This window comes from Echiichthys vipera, assembly GCF_963691815.1.
Source record: "Echiichthys vipera genome assembly, chromosome: 19".
Lineage (NCBI taxonomy): Eukaryota > Metazoa > Chordata > Actinopteri > Perciformes > Trachinidae > Echiichthys > Echiichthys vipera.
In genome coordinates, this window is record NC_139844.1 from 6721600 (window position 1) to 6749091 (window position 27492).

Consider the following 27492-nt stretch of genomic DNA (forward strand, 5'->3'; position numbering starts at 1 on the left):
TCTTAAAATATCCTCAGAAATATCGCATGTGTTGCTCCAGTCGTCTCTGCCCTTTATAGCTGCGGTGAGTTGTTCAATCCTTTCTATCCCCTCGATGGCCTTTTAATCGTTTCCATTTTAGAAAATAGTCCGATCTGCCAGCACATCCAAATGGTTCCTTTGTTTTAAAAAAGGGCGGATGGATTTAAAGTAAAAACTGACAAACACTGGAAAGAACACGTGAGCGAACCAGCCCGTCTGACTTTATACAGTATAGAAACTGCTCACAGCTGAGTTTCAACAATTCTGTTGTGTTTCTGGGAGGAAAGTTGGGAATTATTGTGCAGAAAATCAAATGTGAATATTTTCTGCTTTTTTTTCCTCCTCTATGACAGTAAACTGAACATTTTTGAGTTGTGGACAAAACAAGGCACCTTTCAGCCAGTTTCTGACATTTTATAGACCAAACAACTAATCAATGAACTGGCCTTCACACTCTACTTGCGGCCGTGGTATGAAGCTACTGTGCGCTGCTGGAAATGCTTGTCACATAAGACTGACTTCCTGTCCTCAGGCCTGGACTCTTATCAAAGAGATCTGGGGCAGATTGGACACTGAAGTTGAACAATTTCCTGTTTCTTGGAAAAATGCTTTATTTCCCATGCCATGGCAACATTGTGCAGTGCAAACTAAAGTTTTTAACAGCTTTTCATCACAAAGTTCTTTAGATGGTGCTGACTGATTTTGAAGTCGATCGGATTAAATCTGTAGGGGGACTTAGGACTCCTGTTCGGTTTAGAGTATACCTCCAAGAGACTTTTTTGTACGTCTCCACTTGTTACACGTGCCTACCAAATTGCACGTCTAATTGAACATTAAAATTTGGTGCTTTTACTGTAAAAATTGTTAGGGGGCACTATCAAGCCAGTTTGCTACGCCAAAGTGTGACACCTATATCAGATATTTTTTTTTCACCACATGCTTGCAGAGTTTCATGAGTTTTCCAGCATGGCTTACCCTGTGAGTCACAGATTGCTTTCTACTTTGTATTCAGTATATCTTTTTGTGTTTCATACTTTACATTAAAGTACACACTATAGAAACCTGAAATAATAAACATAATTTGCTTGTTGTTTTCAGAGGTGGGTCCTCCTAAAAACCTGGTTACCAGCGACGTGACCGATTCCAGCTTTGCAGCGTCTTGGACTGCAGCGCCTGGGAACCCCAAGATGTACCGGGTTCGGTGGAAGTCGCTGTTCTCAGAGGAGGCCGGAGATAAAACGGTGCCAGGAGATGTTACAAACACAGTGATGGAACGTCTGAGTCCGGAGACGCTCTACCACGTTTCTGTGGTCGCTGCCTACGATCACAAAGACAGCGACCCGCTCACTGGACAGGAAACCACTGACGGTAAGACGACAGACACTCTGTGCTCTGGAGACAAATTGTTGCTTAACTCGTAATAAGTAGCACTTTTCAAAACTTCGGTTATAAGTTTTGTCACAAAAACAAAATAGGTTTCAGGTTTTGCATAATCGTACAGTTGGCATTCTTCAATAGTTTCTGTTCCCTAGTCAATAGAAGTACTTTATATTCATTCAAACTGTTATTTGGAGTGAAACCATAGACTATAAAAATAATGGATATATCTACACGGCCACCTGTCAATCAGGATAGACATTTAGTAATGTGTATCCATGGCAACTGTGGACATTAAAATGGAACAAGTGAACTTGTTTTGGGGTGTTGTCTGTGTTAAATGATTGTAATGTTTTCGTCGCCTAAAACGTCTTGATCAGCGTTTGGTGGTTGCACCTTGCTAACCAAATAAGCTATCTAATGCTAGCATTAGCTGATAATTTCAGGAAAACTGATGATTTTCAACCAGCTCTGTGTCACTGCAGTAACAATCTCTGAACCCATCGGCTACTGGTGTAACCAGCGGATATCTGGGAAAAGACTTCCTCTTCTTCTTCCAGTCATTGTTTGCGGCCCAATTAGCCACTTGAGACGCGGGAATGGAGTTGGAGTTGAGTCCATAAACAGATATCTGAACATAAATGCAGATAAATAACAAGAAGCTAAATCAGAAAATACGTGGGTTCAATGATGGTCAGTGTGTTCAGCCTCTTTTGCTCTCCATACAGACTGTCATGCAACCAAAGCATGATCGGTCAATACTACTTGGAATACAAACAGAAACCAGAATCTTGTCCTGTTGCTGCAGATTCTGCTTTCATAGTGATTACTGTGGTATATGTAGCCCAGTCTACTGGATGGCGTCCCGTTGAAAACATTGAGCTTAGCGCAGTGCCACTGGAATGGCGGCAATTTAACATTCCCTTCCCTAGTCCCGCCCTCTGGTCCAAATATGGTCACCTCTGGTTCAAAAACACAGAGATGGTGACCGCTGAAAGCCAATCTCCTGGCTTCAGAAGGGTAGTCCACAAACCAACGGGTGACGTCACTGTGGCTATATCCATTATTTCTACAGTCTATGAGTGAAATCAACGTGGTGACAGTTTTGCTTTGTTATGCTCTCTATGCACTGACATGTTGCATCAGAGACAAAGTTCTAAAACTGTCACCACCTTTCTCATTGTATATGCACACATGTGAAATCTAACGGTCCAAGCAGGCCACCTAAAACAAAGCAAACATGGAGATAAACGAAACACATTTTTTTTAGCACACATTGTTCCTCGATGCCTCCTTCCAGCAGAACTATTTCATCCCCTGCTTCGCAGATTTGTTCAAATCTATCAACACGTTGAAAAGTTGGATGCCATCTTTTTTTCCGCTAATAAAAATCAAGGGAAAACTTTCCTTGGGATCATTAAATATACATATTATTCCCTTGCAAGGTTTTTTTTTAATCGCTTGCAGACTCATAAGTTAATTTAATTTTATAGTGTTTCTGGTGGAAAATGTGGTCAGCATTTCCTCCAATTGATCACTTCTGGGTGAATGCCTAATTCATCACCAATTAGTTCTGGCCTGCAGCTGTAGGTATTACTCAACATTTATGCCTTCAGTTATAAATACATAATGATAAACGAAGGAATATAAAGGGAAACTACACTTGGCCTGAGATTTGAGAGGGTAACATGATTGTTTTTAGGGGTTAGATAAAAAAGCAACTACATGTTTATGGCTGTTAAGTAGCCCCAGAAGAAAACGTGTGTATAGTCATAGAGAACATAAAAACCAACAAAGTAAGGTCTGTTCAAGGAAGTTTGACAGTAGAAGGAAAAGTGTGGTTGGGTGTGTAAACATTCATTGAATAGTTGAGATATCTTTTTGAATATGTATTGCAGAATTAGGGCTGAAGGATAATTAATATGATCATTTATCATCTTTAGTGGAATCAATAACGTGAAAAAAAATTGTTTCATGATACACAATTACATCATCTTAATTGACATTAACGCAAACTGCTGATACCTGAGTTTTAGAAACAAACTTGTGTAGAAGTCAAAGTATGCATTCAAATACTTACATTTAAATATAGGTACAAATATTTCAGCATCAAAATATTAGCAGCAAAAAAACAAAAGGAAAATTACGCTTTATGCAGCAATGGCCCATGTCAGAATAATGTACATTATGTTTTTTACTATTATATTGCCTGCCAAAAATGAGCTGGCAGTAAAAATATATGTTTGAAAAGATACAATACAAAGGAGATCAATAAAGTTTTTAATCTATCTTTTATCTATTTATCAACGTTGGTCAGTTCAAATTGTGTTTCTTGTTTTCAGCCTCTGCTACCGGTAAAAAGTTGACCGTGTGGGACGAGACCGAACGCTCCATGAAAGTCAGGTGGACGGCGGCGCCGGGTAAGGTGGCCCAATACCGGCTCAAGTACCTTCCCACCGAAGGAGGCAAAGAAGTGACGACACTCAAGTTCCCCGGGACGACCACCACCACCGTCATGAAGAACCTGCAGCCCACGACCACGTATAACATCACCGTCCTCCCCATCTACAAGCGCCGGGAAGGAAAAGCAAGGCAAGGAGTAGGAACGACACGTACGTTGGTCCATAATTCAACCCTCAGACAGACAGTGCACTGCAGAAACATGTCCATCTAAACCAAGACGTTTAAACCTGACTTAATTCTTAAAACGTTATCATTGATGGAATGAAATTAAAAGAATCTGCAGCTTTCGTAAAAGAGTCGTAGGGTGTCCTGTGCATGGCCTGCCAATCTAGATGTTCATTTTTTGGTATAAAATTTAATGTATTTGGCTTTCGTGACAATGCTACTAGGGCTGCCCCTTACCAAGGATTTTCTTATATAGAGCGATTAATAAGCTAATCAACCCCCTGCAAGGATAGCTTCAGCAACTGAATAACACAATTCAAAATAATTAATAATCATTATTTTACAAGTGCGCACAGCCGTATGCTATAAGTCTGCCGTCTGTTAATGACACTGACAAATTATTTCAGATTCTAATTCTGAATGTGTCAGAAAAAATCCGCAAGGAACATGGGCAGGTAGCTAGTCTAACGTTACTGACATGTTTAAGGTGGTAGGTCATGTTCGTCCAACATTACTTACATGTTTTAAGGTGATAGGTCATGTTCGTCTAACTTTACTGACATGTCTAAGGTGGTAGGTCATGTTCGTCTAATGTTTCTTACATGTTTTAAGGTGGTAGGTCATGTTCGTCTAACGTTACTTACATGTTTAAGGTGGTAGGTCATGTTCGTCTAATGTAACTTACATGTTTTAAGGTGGTAGGTCATGTTCGTCTAACGTTACCTACATGTTTAAGGTGGTCATGTTCGTTGTGGACGAGTGAGAGGCAAAGTTTTTCTTGCAAAGTTTGCATGTGACCTTCTTGGTCATCCTTGTTCTTTTCAAATTGATCCCAGATTTGAATTGTCTTTCCCGACATGATTGTTATCCATGTCGGGTTATCATCATATCATTACTATTAACTTTCTAACCGCTTTGTAAAGCCAAGGGACCTCCCGTGCAAAAAAAAAACAAAAAAACACTGACAGTGAGTGAGTGTCACGACATCCTGTATCTGACCCTTCAAATTAAGAGCCCTCCAGCCTTATAAGCCAACCGCCAGTCACATTGATTTTCACTTAATTTTGACAAGACACAGCTCCAAATGTTTCGATATTTCAAAATTTGGGTCTGCTAATGATGTTTTTGGTCGAGTGCTTGGTCGACTATTTGGGGGCAGCCCTGCTCACCGAGAATCAGAGAAACTCGTGTTGTCTTTTTGTCTCTGCGTCCAGTAATTTAGCTGCCCGAGGCTAATCTCATGGCTCAACAGGACATCTATGACTATATCTGACTCTTGGCTGAGATGGAAAATTCCCTGTAAATCAAATCATCACTTTATGGTCAGGCAGGATAAGGGCGTCTACGTCAACTGGCTTCCGGGACGTTCTCCTATTAAATGTCAAATGTATTGCAGAATAAATGGAGAAAACTGGCTTGTTTGACTGAATATTGTCACTTGTTTCTAGAGAGACGTCAACACAAGTCAGGCTGTCTTGGAAACGAACTGGATTCTGTCGTCCAAGTTGCAGATTTTTTCCCCCCATTGTAAATCCAAAAAATTAGAGTTTATGATTGGCTAAGTTTAAACGACTTGTTAAGATGAATATTTTTCACACTACAGGTGCTGCTGCACATCGGAGAAGCAGTGTCTTTTCACCAGAACACTAAAATCACAGTTAATAAACACATGCTCAATCACACGCTACCATTACTAACACACAGCATGACACTGAGCTTTTTTAATGAATGACACCGGGTAAAGGTATTGTATTATGGACTAATGAGAAACTGGCTTGAATGTGTTGTGGCTGACCTTTAAAACCTTTGCCAACAGTTGGAGTTGGTGTTGAATTTTTATTCAGCGCAAGTTTGTCCTGAAGTTCTGGCCGGGTTCTTCTATTTCAGTGTCGCCTTTCAAGGCTCCCAGGAACCTCCAGACGTCAGAGCCCACCAAGAACAGTTTCAGGGTCTCCTGGGATCCAGCACCAGGAGAAGTTAAGGGCTACAAAGTGACCTTTCACCCCCAAGGGAATGATGTTGACCTGGGGGAGCTCCTGGTTGGTCCCTACGATAACACGGTCGTTTTAGAAGAACTGAGGTAAGACGTCCTTAGTATTAGATATTTAAATATTCTGATAATATTTAATGCCTCGATTAAAGACTCCATTTCCATTTTGGTCTAACAACGCCTTCATTCTAAAGCTGCCTAAACATGATCAGTGGCAAAAATGTTGTGCACGTTTCCTAAAGGGAAAACAGGCTGGTACCACCCTAGCAACCACCGGAAACACTCTAGTAACCACCTAGCCATGCCCTGGCTACCACTTCAGAGCACGCTAGTGAAAAACAGATCTTGTTAAGGCAGCCTTCACATCTACATTTTCTTTAAAACATTACAGCTTTTCGGGTTATTTTTTTCAAATTTATTTAATGTTTGATGTGGACATAGCAATTACATTGGACCAACCAGATGCATTGTTTGATTGTTTAAGCACGTGCTAATTTGCAACACCTGTCCACAGGCGGCTTTTGAAAGGATAGAACAGTTAAAATATAAAGAAAAGAAAGTGAAAAACCAAAACTAAAAGAAAAAAACATAAACAAACAAATGAAAGCAATTTCAGATCAAGCAATCAACCAGTTAAGAACTGTTGTGTGAGCAGATTTAGCCATTGTTTGAGACCTTTGTTAAAAGCATTACCGTTGCTCTCTAATTTTAGATTAGTGGGTAGAGTGTTCAGCCCCCTTTACAGAGAGAGCCGACTGACAGAAAGAAGTTTTGCGTCTTAGGACGAGACAATCACCACTAGTGGAGGCCCATGTGATCCCTCTGTGAGAGCTCTGACACCTGATGGGCAGTTTAGAAAACAGTACTGACACATCATTATTTAGACATTAGTACATTTTCAAAAGTGAGAAGGTTGTGTTTTTATTATCGCTAATACTGACACGCTTTGCAACTTGCTGAACAGGAGCATGCATTATAATATCCACTTTATACTAACTGCTATGGCTGTACCCGACTTTTTCTCATGATTTTGTCAGTTGAACTGGATTTGGCTTTTCAATTCACAGTTGACAATTGACAATTCATAGTTAATTTTTGTTCATATATACTAGACCAGATTTCTGAACAGGGTTTCGACTGCACTTAAATTGTAAAGCAGCAGGAAATGTTGGGTTTTCCATCGGCCGCCGCCACCGGAGGCTCTGGCTTTTAACACTACGCAAATCAGCACAGCGTGGTTTGGTTTGGCATGGCCAAAAGTGCCAATGGAAAAAACAACTTTCAGGTGCAGTCCTACTACATTTAACTTTTAGAATATTTAGAATAGCAAGAAGGAACCATTTAGACTGCTACAAGTCCACTATCTCTAAAATAAAGAGGATGATATGGAGCTTTGTCACCAGTTGTTGAACATAAAATAGAGACATTTTACGCGTAGTCTGCTATCAGTCATTTTGGAGGGACCTTGCCTAAACTGTGGATTCTCATTTTTTAGCTGTCAGTTAGTTAGCTGAAAGACCAGGGGCTTTTTTTCTCATTTTGTAAGTCTTGTCATTTCCTTTGTCTCTTAGGGCAGAAACAAAGTACTCTGTTGCTGTGTTTGGGATGTATGATGAAGGAGAGAGTTTGCCTCTGGCGGGAGAGGAGAAGACGACTCTCATTGATGATCCTGAGCTGCCTCACGTCGGCCCCTCTGGTAAAAGCGGATAACTCCACCACACACTACATTAGCAAGCCCTAAAGAGCAGGCCTGCAGACCAGACGCTCTCCGATCCAAGCCACTTCAGAACAGGAGTGGTCCGACTTCGAAGTGCCGCCCCAAATTGGTGCCAGAATGTTGAATTATTTGGTTGTCGAAGGAGATTAATATTACTGTCTGTTTGCAATCACGGGGCTGAAAGTCAACACAGATGATTGCGATTAGTGCAAATTATTTTGGGCTGCTTGGGTCGTGTTTCCTCACCTTCCTCATATCTCATTTGTGAATGTGATCTGCCATTAATCAGACATGTGCTGAAGCGTTGACACTAACGTTTACAGATTGCCCAGTTGGACTCGCTCCCCGACCGACCGATGTGCTGCATACTGTATTTGAGAGAAACCACCCCACAGTGTGCTGACCTTTAATGAAGCCGCCACTAATGCGTAATTTCGCTACATACCAGGGAAGTTACTATTGAACTCTGCGACCTGAATGTTATCATGCAAAGTAGATATTTTCACATTAGTTGTCGAAAGCGCAGAAGGCGGCTCTGCTTGCAATTACAGGCTTTTTATGATCCAGAACGTTCGCTGCCGCTGGGATGTATGCAGTTAGGAAAATGTTGTGCTTCTCATAAGACCCAGAGGAGGTGCTGACCCTGGACAGAATTTCCTGCTGTAATGGGGAGCAGACACGGTGACCGACTGCCCACCGAGCAGAGGAACAGGCCAGTATGTTCCACCGAGGTTCCACTCACAGATCCTCGTATATTAAACTGCAGCTCTCACATGGCAGGCTGCTTAGAGGAGGCATTAATCCAGACTTTCTGATAGGTACATATGGTCTGGCAGAGCTGTATCGAGGCGTCCTTCACACGCCGCACAGGGCATTAAATGCTTTGTCCCTGTTTTTTCTTCTTTAAACAAAGTGTGAAAAACCTGACAGTGAAGTGAGAAAGTTCTACTTGTTTCCAGTAACATTTTATTGATTCAATATTATCTGGAAGGAGGAAAAGAAAGTGACCTTGTTGTCAAGCAGCCCTGTTTAACCGTTATCTTTAAAGCCACCAGACTCCACTGACAAAAACGGTTATTTGACATCACAGAAACACAGGAGTTTCTGGTCTACTGCTGCCTCCGTCGGTTAGTTTGTTACTAACCTAACCCTTTAAAACACCAAAACCACTCAATAACACAAACTAACTAGCAGATGGAGAAAGCAGTAGAACCCGAAACTCCTATATTCGATATTCGAATCCGATATTTAAGGTAAAATTACTGATTTGGGAGAGCGGTCTGAAGTTAAAGCCATGAAAATCAACAAAACTGAGGTTACTTGTAATATCATTAACCTTCCCCTTAAAGGAAAATTATGGGATGCCTAAAACAGACTAAATAGACAAAGAACACATTTCTGAGATTTTCTTCTTTTTTTTGGAAATAGAGATCTGAAACTGAAGTTTTTTTCAAATCCTAATTCAATTGATTGGACATGATTTTTTGCTAACATTTGGTTCAGTATGATTTGAATTGAACAATAAAAATAGATTTGTTAAATATGAATGAATTAACTGTCATTTTTCTTATAGTAACACAGTATCAATTAGGTTTTCTGTTACTATTTTAGATCAGTTTGTTGGTCAAAACAGGTTCAGTGTAATATAGGACATGCTATGTAAGCATTAGATTTGATAAAGGACTTGAATCTTAACTTAGAAACAAAAAAAACTAGCTTTTAAATTTAGCTAGTTCCGTCACGTGTTTACCAAGCCCACAGCCATCTTGGAAATGTTGTCATGGAAACACAAACTCAAAAATTGTCACATGACCACACCCAGGATGTTCAGGCAGTATCACTCTGGGACTTCATGAGTTAAAAATCAAGGATAAAGCTGAAAGGAACTTTCCAGAACATTTAAAGACTTAAAGATTGTTCCCTCCAAAATAATATAAATTACACTTTGAAAACCAAAAACAGACCTCATGTTGATACTTCTCTGTCAGTAAACACACAGATTTTTGGGTGAATCCTCGTTTTATTTTTCTGATTTAAGCAGCCACTGGTCTCCACACAAAAACACCCATGGTAGAATTGCTGCAGGACACAAACCGTTGATTTACGTCCCACAGCCAGTCAGACGGAGCTGGATATTTATGTGCTGAGCCTCTGACTCGGAGACACTGGATCCGGCAGTCGTCTGCAGCGTATTAGATGACTCTTAGAGCTGCCTCTGTTTATGACATCTGTTTTTATTAATGAATGTCGGAGGGACACATGAGTGCATTGTTTACCGGTGGTGGTATATCTCAAACAGCCTGCGGCCCAAGCGTCCGACTCAGTTCCTTTTTAAACGTCAAGCATCTGTTTCTGCAGCCTGCTGGAAAAAAAGGAAAGTAATGTAATCGATTATCTCCTGACCTGTTTTCAATTGCACACACAGGGGGCCCGGCTTTTTAAAGTGCCTGGCATCCACCGGGGCGTGTCGTTGTTGAGGGAAAGAGGACAAGCGGCCATTTTCCACCCCTACAGGTGCCTGGAGCAGGAATTTGCCTTTGGGGAACAGGGAGTCTCGTATATCACAGTGTCAGAAAGGCTAACTCCCGCTGCTGCAGGGAGCAGCATCAGTGTCAGCCAGAAAAGACCACAGGGCTGATTCGCCTTCTGGATGTAAAAATCCAAACATCTCACTGTGCTGGAGGAGAGAGAGAGAGAGAGAGAGAGAGAGAGCGAGAGAGAGAGAGAAGGCCCCGAAGAGAGAGCAGTTAATCCAGAATTGACAGCTGTTGCACAATGTGTAAATTATTTGTGTTACATAATGCTGTGTAAAACATCTTGCTGTATTAACATCTTGTGATTTTTGTGATGCACTCTTCTTCTTCTCTGATGTATCCCCCAACATTTCCTCTCACTTTTTCACACTTTCCCCACAAACACATTTTACACACTTTAATGGGTTCATATGAAGCTTAGACACCAGACACTCGTGTTGTGCGGGTGTCTGTGGTGCACCAGGTGTCTTGCTCACTCCCCGTCTCTCCCTGCAGACACTCAGTGTAAGACCACGGCGAAGGCGGACCTCGTGCTGCTGGTCGACGGCTCCTGGAGCATCGGCCGCATCAATTTCAAAACCATCCGCAACTTTATCGGCCGCATGGTCAGCGTGTTTGACATCAGCCCTGACAGAGTCCAGATTGGTAATATTTATATCTAACTCTGTTACTAAACATTCGGCTTAACTGATACTGCTTCTACATGAATACTATCCCTACAATCAACTTTGTCTTTGGCTCTGTGTGACCAAGAAAGATGGAAAACGTATCCAAAGCTTTATACATATCAAGCCAGGCAGAAGTCTTGCAGTAAATCTGCAATCACTAATGTGTGTTTTTGATGCTGTACAATATGTTTTAATTGGAATTTTTTGTGTGTCCTTGATGTTTTGTCCAGGTCTTGCTCAGTACAGTGGAGACCCAAAGACAGAGTGGCACCTGAACGCCCACCCGACCAAAGAGTCCCTGCTGGACGCCATCTCCAACCTGCCTTACAAAGGAGGAAACACCATGACAGGTGATTTAAAAAGAGTTCACCGGGTGTAAACACCAAAAGCTTTTAACCAGGAATTAGCTTTTGGTTGCCAAAACTAAAAATACAGTTGCCATTTTCAGTCACCGTATATTTTGCTTAGTTTAGATGCGACATAGTTATAGTTATACGTCAGTCTAACAAGGATTCTCCAAACATCTTAAAGATCTGTGAACATAATATTGTCTGAAAGGGACGGCTCGTGGCACAGTGGTTAGAGCAGTCGCCCCATGTAAAGAGGCTGAACGTAGAAGAGGCAGCGGACGCGGGTTTGACTATGACCTGCGGCCCTTCGCTGCATGTCTCCCCCTCTCTCTCACCCCATTTCATCTCTGTCCTATATAATAAAAGGCTTGAAAACTGCCAAAAAAATAATCTTGAAAAAAGAAAAGAAAAGACCCAAACATTTACAAATGTCCCTTTTTCCAGTTCAGGCTCATCTGGTTCTCTGGCTAACATATTAGCAAACAGACTCAGAGCAACATTAACGTTATTTACTTGTGGGGCTTCTCAGGGTTTGATTCTCGGCCCTTCATATTTAAAAAAAAAATCATTGTGCACAAAAGCTTACGTAATTGTGATAGTGTAGTGAATGGAAACCAAGTTTAATGTTAGTTTTTAACTTTAGACATTGATATTTCCACAGTGGCTCAACTGATTTTTACCATTCATGCTTTTCTTGAATTCACCATCTCCCTTCGTTCTTTTGCAGTTTAGACTGCGAAGATGGCCGTTATCTATCTTTACAATGAGGACCCTAGGAACATAGGGACTGACCGTGACTGACAACAGAATAGTTTTTTGTAAAACTCTTTGTTCCTGTCACAACAGGGATGGCTCTGAACTACATCCTTCAGAACAACTTCAGACCGGACGTGGGGATGCGTCCTGACTCCCGCAAAATTGGCATCCTGATCACCGACGGAAAGTCGCAGGACGAGATCGTCTTCAACTCGCAGAACCTCAAAGACAGCGGCATCGAGCTCTATGCAGTCGGTACGTGATTTTGCCAGTTTGAATTAACATTAGTTTAAAGTTTGTAGAGGGATAGGGCGACACCTGACAAACTACATATGAAAGGGTTTGTACAATGTCTTGAAAGTTTGGAAAAAATGCTTTATTTCGACTCTTACCAGGTAAGGAATATACTATAAATGTTTGGATTTTAACATAAGGTGGCACTTTTTCTACACAAGCACAGATTTAAAATCAACCAAATCCTTCAAGAGTCTAGAATTGTTTGGTTTAGGTACCTTGAAAGTGCTTTTTGACTTTTTTATGCCTTTATTTCACAGGATAGCTGTAGATTGATTGACTGGTATCTCTTTATATGGGGTGTCCACTCTACCAAGTGAGGTAGTGGGCGCCTGTTCAGGGCAGAGTTCTGATGGTATTGTTTCCCTCTCAGGTGTGAAGAACGCTGACGAGAACGAGCTGAGGACCATCGCCTCAGACCCTGACGAAATTCACATGTACAACGTCAACGATTTCAAGTTCCTGGTGGACATCGTTGACGACCTCACCATCAATCTGTGTAACAGTGTCAAGGGCCCAGGTAGGAAAAAGAGTTGCATATATCTCCTGAACGCTTTGCTGTTGACACTATATCTGGTGGAAGTGTGAAGACGTGACATGGAGTGGAAATGACAAATTTGGTGCTGTCTGGTTCAATAGATTGCGCTGTAGCAGTATTGTCTGACTATAAAGGGAGGAAGCTCTGTCTGTGTGTACTGTATATGCATACATGTATGACTGTCCTTCGCATATTTCAAGAACCATTCATCCGATCAACTTCACACTAAGCAGGTGTGTTGCTGAGGACCCAAGGGGGTGCAGTATTGAGTGTGAAGTAAATTGGATGAGCGTTTCCAAAAACGCAGCACTTCTGGGAGCCAAGCAACCCTTTGATCGGGCACATGCTCCGAACAGGCATCATTTTAACAGGCGCTGCAGGATTTATTCAAACCTAGGACCTTCAAGTCGCTGCTGTGATTCTAGCTTCTTCTTTGAATACCACTGAGTCAGATTTACACCTTTCAGTAGTTACCTGTGCTGGAGGTCAGGTGGAGAAAAGGACTTTACAAACACACAGTGTTTAACACTGACAACCATACATTTTTTAAATTTTATTGCAGGCTTTCATTTCGTCTTTGCAGGTGCTTGGGGGCGTGGACGTTGCTCTGCTTATGAAAGACAACATAAACCTTTTAGTCCATGTAAAGACAAAGCAAAGTTGCACTTTCTTGGTACAGCTGCTTTTACCCTGTTTGAATGATGAAACTGGTGACAAGAAGAAAGCACAAATTATATGTAGTTAATCTGTAGACGAAAACAAAGTGTCCTGTTATTCACAAATCAGTTCTTTAAAAAAAGAGAAACAGGAGATTCCCCCCTAAAATTGCAGATTATTATTATTTCAGACAATCAAAAGATGTCTCAGGACAGATCCAAGCTTCTGTTGGAAACTTTCACATTGGAAGCACTTTTTGTCTGTAAATCAGTTTTTAGGAGGAAGTACAAAAATGATTTACAGCACAGCTGGAGAAAAACATTTCTCAAAGTCAGAAGAAGCTTAAAGAAAACACACAGCCAACGGCTTCCCTGTCAGAGGAGCGGGACACCACAAGGCTGATTTGTGGCGGCAGAGTTCACTGTGTGAAATACTTTTGCATGTCCGATCATATTCTAGCTCTTGCTCTTTCCTTTTTCAGGCAGGGAACTGGAGGCGCCCACCAACCTGGTGACCTCGGAGGTGACCCACCGCTCCTTCCGTGCCACCTGGACGGCACCCGACAGCCCCGTCGACACGTATCGCGTCACTTACGTGATGGCGGCTGGAGGACCCACCCAGGAGGTGAGATAAGGCTTCTTACCCTTCCTGTTCCCCATCCAGCGCTCTTTGTCTGTGCAGGCGACATGATGTGTATTTGTCGCATCTTAAAGTGATCACAGAAACAATCAAAAACAACAAAATAATAATTGTATATTATAGAGTGCCATTTATCCAGAGAAATGTACCATAAATGAGTGCAACATCAGATAACCCAATTAAAAACAACAAAGTAAAATTAAAAGACCAAAACCAGCAGTGAATGTATCGTGCATGTACCGAAGCAGCTCCTCTTGGCTGTCTTTTCAGGTGCACAGGTGAGAGAGTGTTCCTATTGGCTGTTCCACAAATGCAGATATGCATGCACGTCGCTTCAGATGGTAAAAGCCTGGTTCAGTGGTCGAAAATCCTGCAGAAAAAGTTGCTTTTCCAAGCATTGGCAACAAAAAAAAAGAGAATCTAAAAGCATCTGACAATAAATAAAACCAGCTGATTCAACTGATATCAATGGTTTGAATGTGTGTTATCAGTTGCTAATCACCACCATGTATATGAAGCAGTATGGCTCTACTCTACCTCCTAGTTGTAATGGTAAAGTAGATCACCCATCAACGTAAAAAACTACTTAAACGCGATGCTTTTTGATGCTGTAGTATGATGGCAGGAATTATTAAAAGACAGATAAATAAAATAAAATAATAAAAATTATAGCGGCAGACCTGAGTTTGTGTCCAATGTAAAACGGTGACTTTTTAAGTTAAACGCTTTTTAAAACCCAAACCACAATCTTTTCCTAAACCTGTATTTTTATAACCTGAACCTGACCATGTAACATCCGTTTTGTTTGAATTTGAACAACATGACTCCCAGACGGTTACGCCAAGGTCAAGGGGTCCTAAGGGCGACCGTTATCATGTGAATTTATGGTAGGCATAGCAGCACCTTCTAACTCATAAATATGAGGCTGATGACCACCAATTAAGGCCATTCACTGGAGCGATAACGTCCGAAGCGGTTGATAAAATATTGGCGAAGCATTTCAGAGATGAAGAGAAAATGCTGCTAATAGTTTAGCTTTCTGCTAACTGTAGTTAGGTTCATGTTTCTGTAGCACGAATCATAGTGTGTCGTCTCAAAGGATGGGAATTCTCATGGAGCTACTGCTATATAACGATATTAAGAGTTTTTTTTTCTTTTCCTTTTCCGGGAATCTGGCAACCCCAACTTAAAGACATTAATTGCAGAGAAAAAATAAATAAAACCTGTAAAGGTGCAAAAATTATAAACCTAGCTGCAGAGTTTTAGACAATTTGAGCATTTTCCAAGCAGCATTAATCCAACAAATGGAAATACAAGTTGTGGATATGATTAAAAAATTGAGTTTTGGTTCTTTTGTTGTTGTCTGCGATCAGTTTGACTCTATTGTTCAAGGTAGAAATGCTCAAAAGACTCAGATAATTGGTGTGTTTTCACAGAACTTCATTAGAGGAATCTGCTGCATGTTCTTTCTGCTTTATGCCAACCATGTGTTGGTGCTGGATATCAAATAGCGTTTTGTCTGCTTATTAATTATTCCCTTTGGCTCCCATAGACCTGGCTTGAAGTGCAACAGATAACTCTTTTGTTTGTGTGCATATGTAATGTGAACTGGTCAGCTGAGTAATTATTGTGAATTTACATAGTTCACAAACTAATTGATGCTTAAACCCTCCCCTGTTGTTTAATAATCTGAAATGTGTCCATATGTCTGATATAAGACGTCCTGGAAGTGTTTCAGATACCCAGGTCTGGCTTTTATTCAAAGCCTTGTTTACTTGGGCTTCAGGGGCTGAAATCTGGATCTCAGTCGGTTTTGTGAACCTGCATTTAGTTTACACTTAACCCCCATCCGTCGTGTCTTTAAAAACAGAGCACTGGGTCTTTTCCATTCTTTGTGCTTTTATTGGCCAGTGTCAGAAGGAGCCTGTGTGATTATAATCGTGGGCTCGTTTGAAATCGAGCAGAGTTTCCACTGGATCCACTTAGTTTAACGCTACAGACAGCACACTGGGCCAGACGCCTCAGCGTCCTCTGTTTACATCGCACTGTAGAGCGCGTACGAACATAACAGCATGAGATATACGATATTTACATGCCGGGTGTTTAGTGAAGCTCTTACCTGCAGTGATTTACAGCCAATGCAACAAGAGAGGGGATTCCTAAATTTAAAGCAGCCAGTGAGAAGGAGGGTCAGGGTTGAGGCCATGGCACGCTGCCAAGAAATGAAGCTGGAATATTTATACACAAGGGAGGAATAGAAATGTGTAGAATAAATAGATCCAATGAGCTCAAGTGTTTCAGAGTTTAAGGAGTTGTCTGGACGACTGTGAGAAAATCTCAAGCAATAAAAGCTCCCTGTTTACACCTCAGATGCTGCATCCCCTGGGACATTTGTGGACGTGCTGCCACCTCACCTTGGTGCGATATTTCCAAACGTTAACTTCCAGTGCCAACGGAAGCACCAAAAACTCCTTGAGCGACTTTATTTAACCAGGAAAAAAGACCCATTGAGATTAAAAATGTATCTTTTCAGGTATCAAAAGCTTCAACAATCAAAACATCTGCAGCCAGATGTGACGGCTTCCGAGTCTTTTAGCCTTGATTTAAATGTTTCCAATGAGAGCAGCTCCTGAAAATTCAGGTGTTTTTTAACTGGTTCCAGTCAGATAGAGCAGCAAACTTATACCCCTTTCTCAGTTCTGTTGGACTTTAGAGGGAATACGTACTGGGATTTTCTGTGGCACTGAGATGATGTAGTAGAGATGTAGAGATGATGTAAGACCGTGTAGGGAGGCGGTCGAGGTGGATGGATGGGTCAAACGAACACAGGACTTAGACCCTCATTTTGACCTTTGTCACGTATGTAACCTACATTTATTAAAGCTTTTTCATATTTGCTGTTACTGTCATTATATTTTTACAGGACAATGAGACAGATGATGTGAAAAAGTCACGTCTCTACCCATAGATACAGCTCTATATCTGTCTGCTCTTAATGTCATCTGCTAGATGCACTGCACCACACCGACAACCAATCAGAGCCAATAACTGCTCTGAACTCTGATCAAACTGTGAAACTAGGCAACGCTGATCAAACATGACTCGATAGACTGTTGCTGTGTTGCATATTTCCGGCATAAAACCTTTTCAGATAAATATTTTAGTTACTGTTTAGCTGTAAAATGAGAAGGTTTGCTGTCCGGCTCCTGGGCATAGCTTGGTTTTGTTCTGACTTGGTCACAAACGTTATCATTTTACAGCTAAATGCTACACTAAAATAAAAATACATGACTTTTTCACAGATCGTCTGTCTCATTTTGCTTTCAGGATACAATGACTGTGAGTGATTTTTCATAGAAAGTCACCAACCTCTGCTTTAAGTTATGTACTTAAGTACTTAACTAACATCACATACTGAAGTTGCATGACAAACATACTTATTTGAACTCAAACCACAATCTTTTCCTAAACCTAACCATACCCTGCATGTTAAAAATGATGTCAAAGGGGAGTGTCCTGGGTTTACAAGACAGCAACATTTCCACTGTAGTGATCAAACACTTCTTCTAATGACAAAGTTATTTACAGCTCGGTCTTTAACTAAATATTCTGCCTTCTCTCCCGGCCTTAGAAAATGAATGCCATCACGTTGCTGCTTACGCAATGTGATTGATTCAAACTTGATCTAGGAAAAATTAGGAGTGCAACATCATTTTTATCCATTTACTGTATTTCAATACAAACTACTTAAGCCCAAGTGAAGTCCGGAGTCATCATCAATAATGTCGATCAGGTTCAAATGTGACTTGAATGCATCACAAAAAAAAAACACACGTCTGCACAGTGTGTTTTTTGTTGAAGTTACCTAATTTTTAGTACAATTTAAAGTATGGCGTCCGGTCTGAGAACATTTACTCTAATTGAATCAATCCAACACATAACCACAACATGGCGGCAACACAAAGAGATTGTTTAATAGAAACGTGTCTGGTTCTTTAAACCTGGAACATGGGTTGATCTGATTGATTGATTAATCAGTAAAGTTATGCAGATAACTGACTAAGTCTAATCTTGCAAAAATTCAATTTCATATTGAAACTTTTTTCTAAAAACGAGTGAAAAATCTGAATACTTCAACATGTTCCCGACAGAAATCAACTTGTTTTGAGAACTTTTGTTCTTGTGTCTTTATTCAACAAAGATTAAAGCCGGACAATCAGCTACAATCAAGAAAAACTAAACTTGATTTTATTTGATTTGCATTGGAAACAGGTTGAACTTAATCGATTACAGACAAACATAACTTGATAAGGGGGACATTTTTTCCCACCAGCTCAAGAAGCTTCTGCCTCTTTGTGTTTTCTCCTCTGGGTTTGATTTTCCAGCAGAACAGCAAAGGAATGTGACGCTGTTTGGCGGCCAGGTTGGACGTCGCACACAAGGACTTTTCCCACCGACACATGAACGCAGCACCATAGTTTCGGTTTAACAGATTATAATCATAGTAATGGTGAAAATACGTGACCTGGACCGTCACCAATAACTGACTGACAGATCCTGAGGATCCAACCAACAGCTTTCAGCCAAAACCTTTTCAGATATTAAAATTACGTAATCTTTATCCGACAAATTGCTTCACTGCAAGTCACATTTCATTCCCAGTTTTCTGAAAGAAAAATTGCTCGGCCCTTTAGAGGCTCAGTTTTGAAGTTTTGATGACAGTTTGTGTTTGTATTTGCCTGAATAGTGAATAGGAAGTTTTATTTGCGGCCTGCTGCACCTCAATACTTTTTCTTTTATAATCAGAAGAGAAGTCTTTTGAGTAACTCTGCTCCAGGCTGCACCACTTTGAATGAGATTTATTGCTGTTTGAAAAGAGCAAAAACTTGGCAGCTTCATCTTCAGCTACTAACCACCCAGTACGCTGCGTCCTGCAGGACATTTGTAGACAGGTTCTGTCATTGAGACTTCCGCTGCCACCTCACCTCGGTGTGATATTTCCCAATGGCAACTTCCTGTGCTGCAAACTTTCTAATCCAGCACTTTAAAATCAAGCACTTTATGATCGAAAACTTTAAAACCAAGCACTTTAAAATCAAGCACTTCAAGCACTTTATCAAGGACAATCAGCAATCACATTTTGCAGTAATAACCTAAACCTGTATGCACAATTGCCACTTTATATTATGTGCGCTCTGTTGCTATCAAGTTTTGTTATTGTGATGTTATGCCTTATTTTCCTCTGTTATACTTTTACTTGTTTTGATGTCTTTCCCTTTCTCTCTTCTCTTTCTACCTGCCAATGGGACAAGGGATGCAAATTATGCCTTACATATTTACATTGTAAATGTTCATTAATATGTTCTGTCACATTTTAAAAAACAAATACAAAATCAAAAACAAGCAGCCCAAGAACAGCCTTATGAATCAGAATATGGAGACTTAATTCATATTTTATACACTCTGTCTTTACATCTTCTTTCTGTCTTTACTGTTGGCAAAGTGTGGAGTCTTTGGCTCCTTCAAAGTCAAGAGTTTTGGATTGTGCACACCTTAAGTGTTACCTGTCGAATGAGTATAACGGTATAAAGAGCACTCCTTTATGGTTTCAGATGCTGGTCGACGGGTCGATGAACACTGTAGTGCTGGAAGGCCTGACCCCAAGGACCGAGTACTTCGTCAATGTTTACTCTGTGGTCGGCGAGGAGAGCAGCGAGCCTCTGAAGGGAGCCGAGACCACCTGTAAGTGTTTCCTCATTTCCCCCCCGCAACGCTAAATGTGTAAGGTCACTTCCTCTTTTCCTGTTTGTCTCATGAGTAAAGCTCTCAGCTGTTGGACGGCTCTTTTCACAAGACACTGGTGTAGCCCTGAGGGGCGACAGGCGTGATTAAAGAGGAGCTTTAAAGGCGCATGGCATCATCGAGCGTTTTTTTTTTGTTTCTTTTAATATGGTTTGTAAGATAAACAACTTGATTTCTCTGCTCGTTATCCCGTTTCACACACACATGCAAATCTGCTCTCTGTTTATACAACTTATATATATTTAGCATCTGATCTGAGCCGGAAAAGTGCTTAACACAAACACGACGTCCCATGATGCAATGGTGTGAGGTGATGCTAAGCTGCGGTGGGCGAAGTGGGAATCACTTTGAGCCACAAGGACAAGCAGTTAAAGAGTGATTTATCAGGGTTGCGGTCTTTGCATGTATCTTAAATAAACTGATATAATTTTACAACGTGTTAAGTGTAACTTTTAAGTGCTTTTATTTGCTCATTTTCCTTTAATGTTGGCTTTATTTGTTCTGAAATGGGCAGCACATTTTAACAATGCGCTGTTTCCCAGTGTCATAAAACAATAAGTGATTGTTCTGTCGTCGTCCACTTGGATGGCACCATCGTCCGTTAGATCACTGTGGCGTAATTTACTGTCCCTTTTTTAAGCTAACAGTCAGTAAGTTCTTAATGTCCTCCTGAAAGCAGAGTCTGGAGTCTTGTCAGTGTGACTCCAACATAACGTCTGCGAAGGTTTGGGGGTGTCTTTGAAACGTCAGGAGATACTGAACTGTAGATCGGACTTATACTTATGCAAAACTACACTCTTAAAAAGCCGACATTTTCTGTGTTAAAACAAATGTTTATGTGTACTAAAGATGGTGCATCCTGTCAAGTCTATTAGATATTTTTATTAGCCACTCTTTTTCTTTCCGTCCTCTGCCACTTTCACCACATTAACAAACAAGAAACTGGATTATTCGGAGAAATCAGATTTTTCAAGGAACAAATGCTGGCTTTAATTTTACACATATACAGTATATGGATTTTATTTTCTGTAATGAGGGAGCACATTTTTTTTTTTAAAACTAACTTGCTCATCTGATCAGATTTGTGATTTATCTGAGTAGAAAAAGGAAAGGGAGACTGTTTGCGCTGTAAAGAAAAAGCTTTTATTATAGTGGCTATTTCATTAAAACAGCCAACATGTGTATCGCAAAATCATCCCGGGGTCTTTTCCGGCATATACATTCATCATATAAGCCATCGAGACAGTTTTTTAGTGTAACAACTATTAAGGGAGAAATCCCTGAGAGTCGCTAACAGCCGGACGTGGCTAACACTGATTAGCTCGGGGCAGTAGGCATTAAAACAATTTTTTGAATCACTAATACTGCTCAAAATAACACCAAACCTCTGCAGTAGCATGAGAAGAGTCCCTACACATACAATGAAACACCAACAACGTAGTTAGTGAACCTGGAGTTTATTAAAAGTGTGTTTTAAAGACTTACCTATTGGCCCATGTACCAGCTCCTCTCATAGTTAAGTCCATTCAGGACGATTAGCAAAGTCAATCCAAAAGGAAGGAGCCCATTGGTGCTTCATTTTATATGTAGGGTCTCATCAAGGGTTTGGTGTTATTTTGAGCAGTATTAGGGGTTTATAGTTGTTGCACGAAAAAAATTGTCTCGATGGCATATTTGATTCATGTAATCGCCGAAAAAGACCATGGGACCAGAGATTTGAGTTAAATCATGACAGTAGAGGTATGTTAGTATAAATAATGAGAAAAACATGAAATGAGGATACACAAATAGAAAACATTTTAGACATCGTGTATTTAAAAAGTATAAACTTTTAAAATATTTTATTTGTGCTAGTTTCATTTTCTGTCTTTTAGATTCAATTATCTTGTCTGTTCTCTTTCTTACAGGTAAAAACTCTGTTGCAAAACTTGTTTTAACATCCAATAAATCGGATTTCTTCAGCAACAATCTCATTGTTTTAACTAGAGCTTCATCTGATGATCATTCTAATTGTTGATTTATATGTCGTTTAGTTTCTAGACTAATCAATAAAAAGGCTTGATTTGTGCACAACTCAAAGATATCCAGTTTACATAGAGCTGAAAACCAGAATCATAAAAAATAAAAAAATTACTCAAACAGATAGACGGATTATCAAAATACTTGGCGATTCATTGTTGCATCTCTAGTGTTAGTGTCTTCACTAAAACCAGAGTACTGCTAACATGACTTCTAAGAAATGTAAAAGTAACAAAAAAATATCCTTGAAAAAACAGAACCAGACATGTGATACCAAATATTCTGCACATCAAAAACTTTATGATCTCTTTGGGACATTTTGAGGATTTTCTAAAATATGACCTTGATTTTGTTCACCCGTTTGTATCATTACCGTTTTCTCTGCCAAAACCTCCCCCCAATATCAAATATAACAAAAATACACTTCATGACCGACTCACTCAAGAATCTCCAGTTGTTGCTCAGACTTCACATTATATCCAAGCATTCACTTTACATTATTAAAAGACAGAAATTATATTAAACTGAATGTTTTCTGCATTACATTGAGCCATTTTCTCACTCTGACCGTGTGTTTCTGTCCCCTCAGTGCCGCTGCCAGCAGCAAGCAACATGAATGTTTATGATGAGACCTCGAGCACCATGAAGGTGAGCTGGGACGAGGCGGACGGGGCCACAGGCTACATGCTGCTGTACAAATCCGTCAACGCCACTGAGCCTCAGCTGGAGAACGAGGTAAAATAACACGGCCTTTAACTGCAACTTCTGAGGTTATGTTGTCAACATGGGACATAGTTTAGAGCTCATCAAGAAACGTCTGCTTAGACATTCATTGTTATGAAATTCTGTACTCTTTTGTACCAAGTAAGAACCGAGGTAACAGAAAGGGAGTTTCATCTTGAGCGCTTCTTGTTTCGTATAACGTTAGCTGACATGGGTTTGCCGTTAGTTTGTTGTAGTTTAAGTAAAGTAGCTACCTAAAACAATAGACTAAACTAAGTTCCTGTTGTGTCACACCCACTCCTTTTTTAATGTTGTTTTATTTATATTTAATTCAATAACAAATAAACTCACTGAAATGACTAAAACATGTTAATGTTACCCCCTGTTAGCAGATAGTGGATTAATTTGATCTAACTTATTAACTAAAGCAAAAGCCGAACTAACTAATTATCTTACTTGGTTGCTGACTCACCAACTGAATAACTCACTAACTAATTAACTAGCTACTTAACTTCCTTACTAACTACCTAACTAATTAACTATCTCGCTTGCTTGCCAACTAACTAACTAACTAACTAACTAACTAACTAACTAACTAACTGACTAACTGACTAACTACCCTACTTACTTACTAGGCAACTAACCAACCAACTAACTTACTTACTTATATATTTATTAGCTAGCTAACTAACTAACTAAATTCAATATTAACTAGCTAACTCACTAATTAAGTTTGTGTTACCCCCTGTTAGCAGATGGTTGAATACTTTCATCTAACGTATTAACTAAAGCAAGAGCCTTACTAACTAACTAGATTGCTTGGTTGCTGACTAACTAACTAACTGACTAACTCACCAACTAATTAACTAGCTATCTTACTTGCTTACCAACTAACTAACCAACTAACTAACTAACTAACTAACTAACTAACTAACTAACTAACTAACTAACTAACTAACTAACTAACTAACTAACTAACTAACTAACTAACTAACTAACTAACTAGCTTACTTACTTACTAGGCATCTAACAAACCAACCAACCAACCAATCAACCAACCAACTAACTAATTTACATAGTAATTAGCTAGCTAAGTGACTAAGTAACTAAGTAACTAACTAACTTAATAACTTAAATATGAACTAGCTAACTTACTAATTAAAATGACTAACACACAATATGTTTATGTTACTCCCTGTTAGCAGAGGGTGGAATATATTGATCTAAATGATTAGCTAAAACAAAAAACCTAAATAACTAAATAACTAAATTATTTAAATTAATGTCATGTTAGCTGAGGTTGGAATACCAGTAAGTTAGTTTTACTAGACTAACCCAAATAGCCAAAACAATAAAGTAAACTAACTAGCTTTCAAGTTCATTTTAATTAAGATTAAAGTCACTTCTGTGTCATAACTCAGCTATGCCTTCTAAATATGGACACATCCCTGACTGAGAATTATGGGAAACCGAGTCTTTTAAGGAAATATCAGGAGGATAGAGTGGAAGGAATTCACAAGTGTAGAAATGAACAAATCAAATGAGGGAAACATAACCTGTAACCCTAAATTTAACCAAAAAACAAAAAGTGTTATCATTAAATGTAATTTTTCACTACAACACCAAGGATACAAACACACACGGAGCAACATAAACTCACACACACACATACTAATATATATGCTCAGCGTTTCCACATCCATTTTTATAAGTGCAGGCTTCTGCTCCCGTCGCTATACTGCTTCCAGATGGTGATACGATGAGTGCTTTGCAGAATGGGGAAGTGGACTTTAGTGGTGCAGTTCAGGCCAGGCCTGCAAAAAGCAGAGGCGCTAGACACGCTGGGTAATGGGAAGGATTAGCTCATGAGGCCTGAAGTCATCGGGATGATTTAAACAGAACAGATGCTAAACGGGTGGTGTTAACCTACATGTGCACTTATACAGCAGAGGAACATGTAAGGGATGATTTAATGTACAGTGACGCGGTCTTTACTGGAAAATGTGCACCTGACATGTCGTCAAAGGGATGTGCATTATTTAGCAACATGAAATACTGATTTAAATGATTTTTATGTGCACTTTTTTTTTTACCATTTCATATGCCTGGGAAGTAGAAAAAACAAAACATTAATGCATATTAAATTGGGCTAGAGATTAGAGAAAATTCAGATGTTGGTGCCAATACCAGTGAAATTACACGGAACGCACACATTGGCAACGTCACACACACACACACACACACACACACACACACACACACACACACACACACACGCATGCACACCTAATTACTAACAGTAGATGCAGCCATTTTTAAAGACATGGTGGGGGCAGGTTAAAAGACAGAAATGTAAAGAGCCTCACTAACTGATTATCCGAGGCTGCATTACTACGAGGTACAGGCTAACATTAAACCTACGGCCCGTATACTCCATAACATAAGGCATTATTACAGCAGATGTGTCCGTGGGCCATCCCAAACATCAGGAAACGTTTGAATGTTGTTCATATATATGAATCAAAATCACCTTGAATTAGCAGCTGGACCGTAGCTGTCCTCGTGAATGCCTCCTGTTTAGTTTTTCATTATAATGTTAAACATAAAATTCCTTATCTGATCCGACTTTATAGTTTTCTTTGAGGAAATGTGTCTAAACTCTAAAATAAAAGTATTGCCTCCCTTGGTCTGAAGACCACAGTAGCATGGTCTGCATAGTGGCTTCTGCAAATTGATAACGCAACAGTCATCTGCCTCACACGCAAAATACTTCCATACATGACTCATGGTGCCGAGTCGAGGCGAAGCAATTGCTGTAGTTCACTTCCACATGGGGTTTGTTTTAGCTGTGGGTTCCACTTCTTCGTGACCTCCTACTTCTGAATGCAAGTATGACTGGAACACTCTATACTGCCCCCATTAGTTAAGGAAGAGTCACTGCACCAAAACTTCCAACCTCATACCGCAAAAAAAAGGCACCCTTTATTTTATTTTAGAATCGACAGGTATCGCAAGTATGGGTTCTCCTGACATCCCTAAATACGGCCTACAATAACGTGTGGTGCGGCCTAAACCTACATACATACATTATTTTTTATAGCGCATACAATACCAAGCTATAGACATAACAATTATTTGCAGATTCATACATTTATACACCATGCTTTGCGTGTACTTTTAGTCTCGTAGTGTACTGTAAGTTATTTGTAGTAAATTGGGCTAAAACGTGCAAAAACAGTGGTACGGAGTTGGTAACTACATTATATCTTTTTACAAGTTTTAGCCGTTTTAGTGCAGCTTCTTTACATGGTGTGTTCAGGGACGAGAGTCCAGCATGCTCACCAGGTGTTGAGTAAAAAGAAGTAAATAAACCCTTCGCTTTAAAGTCTTGTCTTTCCCCTCTCTCCCCCTGTAGATGCGTGTAGGAGGGGAGGTAACCGACATCCGTCTGGTGCAGCTGATACCCAACACAGCATACACCATCACACTTTACGCCCTGCACGGAGAGGCTGCCAGCGACCCTCTGGAGGGGAGAGGAGTCACATGTATGTAACTGGTTCTATACTGTACTTTACATGACATTTCTTCGAGGCAGAAATAATACGGTTGAATTAAACCTCAACTGGCAAAGTGAAAAGAACCACAGCTTTTCCGGGCAAGTAACGTTAGACTGAAGCTCAGTTTTAAATGGGAGTGACAAGTTTTCACGGTGGAAAAAAAGTATCATATAAATCCACTCCTGTAGCACAATGTTTTCTCCACTGTCCAGCTGAGTCAGACATTAAAAGAAAAACCAACAAAATTGTCTTCCTAAGTTATTTTTCCACCACAAGCATCCAGAGCTTTGTAGGTAGGATTAAGAAATGGTGAAAAGCACGGAGAAGATTGTTACACGTGTGCAGGTTGTTATAAGAACTTTAGGAAGCGGTGGAAACAGCAGAGTCATGGGTCAAGGTAGAGAGAACTCAAATGATTATTTAGTGCAGTTTGACGCATTTATAACGCTATAAAGTAAAACTAAAAGAAACAGCAAAAAGAAAAAAATACAAGTTGAATTTTTTGGACAAAAATTTGGATATTATGAAATCTATGTATACAACATTTTTCCGAATGCCCACAAGTGTTACCAATATTGGGGCCACCACATGCTGTACATATTGAACTATTTAAGTTTTTTCAACCTCCCTTGTTGTCTCTGCTGTGTGTAAACGGCCTGCAGTTAGGCTGAAGTTTCACTGAAATTTGGTAACATGACTGTTGGTCACAGCAAAACTGATCTTGGCTTCCAGGTTGAACTGAGGAGCTCAAAACATTTTTTTTGGATGTTTTTTAAATGTCCGTACTCTGTCCTCCCTCAGTGCCTGAGCCTCCTGCTGGAGTCCTGAGAATCACTGATGTTACTCACAGCACCATGAGGCTCAACTGGGACGCTGCTCCTGGAGCCGTCAGCAAGTACATGGTCACCTACAAACCAGAGGAGGGGGACCTGAAGGAGGTAAGACTGAGGAATGACTTCAAATCACCCAAATTAAAGGTCCTGTGTGTAACGTTTTACACATATTCATTGTTTTTTATTGCCAATAAGCGAACAGGTTGTTACGTAACTTAAAAACCTCCTCAGCGACTTCCCCGTTGTCTCTGACATCCTGTGGACTGACTTCTCTCTAAAGGACTTCTATATATTGTGAGGTTCTGGTCCAGAGTTCCGCGCCTCTCTGCTGCTCGCCTACAGCCAACAGTGATGCTAAATGGAGTCGGCTAACGTGAACAAATGAACTG

At 40.2% G+C, this 27492-nt stretch overlaps 1 protein-coding gene across 1 annotated transcript in view; it reads left to right on the plus strand.

The window, feature by feature from the left end:
* col12a1b (collagen, type XII, alpha 1b) overlaps positions 1 to 27492 on the plus strand; it is a 149133-nt gene that overhangs the window by 28663 nt on the left and 92978 nt on the right. Inside the window, 13 exon segments of the mRNA XM_083934198.1 lie at positions 1120 to 1389; positions 3741 to 4010; positions 5914 to 6106; positions 7588 to 7712; positions 10763 to 10912; positions 11166 to 11285; positions 12132 to 12296; positions 12709 to 12855; positions 14012 to 14154; positions 19782 to 19911; positions 22580 to 22725; positions 26129 to 26258; positions 27072 to 27208. Of these exon segments, the coding sequence (XP_083790324.1) occupies positions 1120 to 1389; positions 3741 to 4010; positions 5914 to 6106; positions 7588 to 7712; positions 10763 to 10912; positions 11166 to 11285; positions 12132 to 12296; positions 12709 to 12855; positions 14012 to 14154; positions 19782 to 19911; positions 22580 to 22725; positions 26129 to 26258; positions 27072 to 27208 (2126 nt within the window).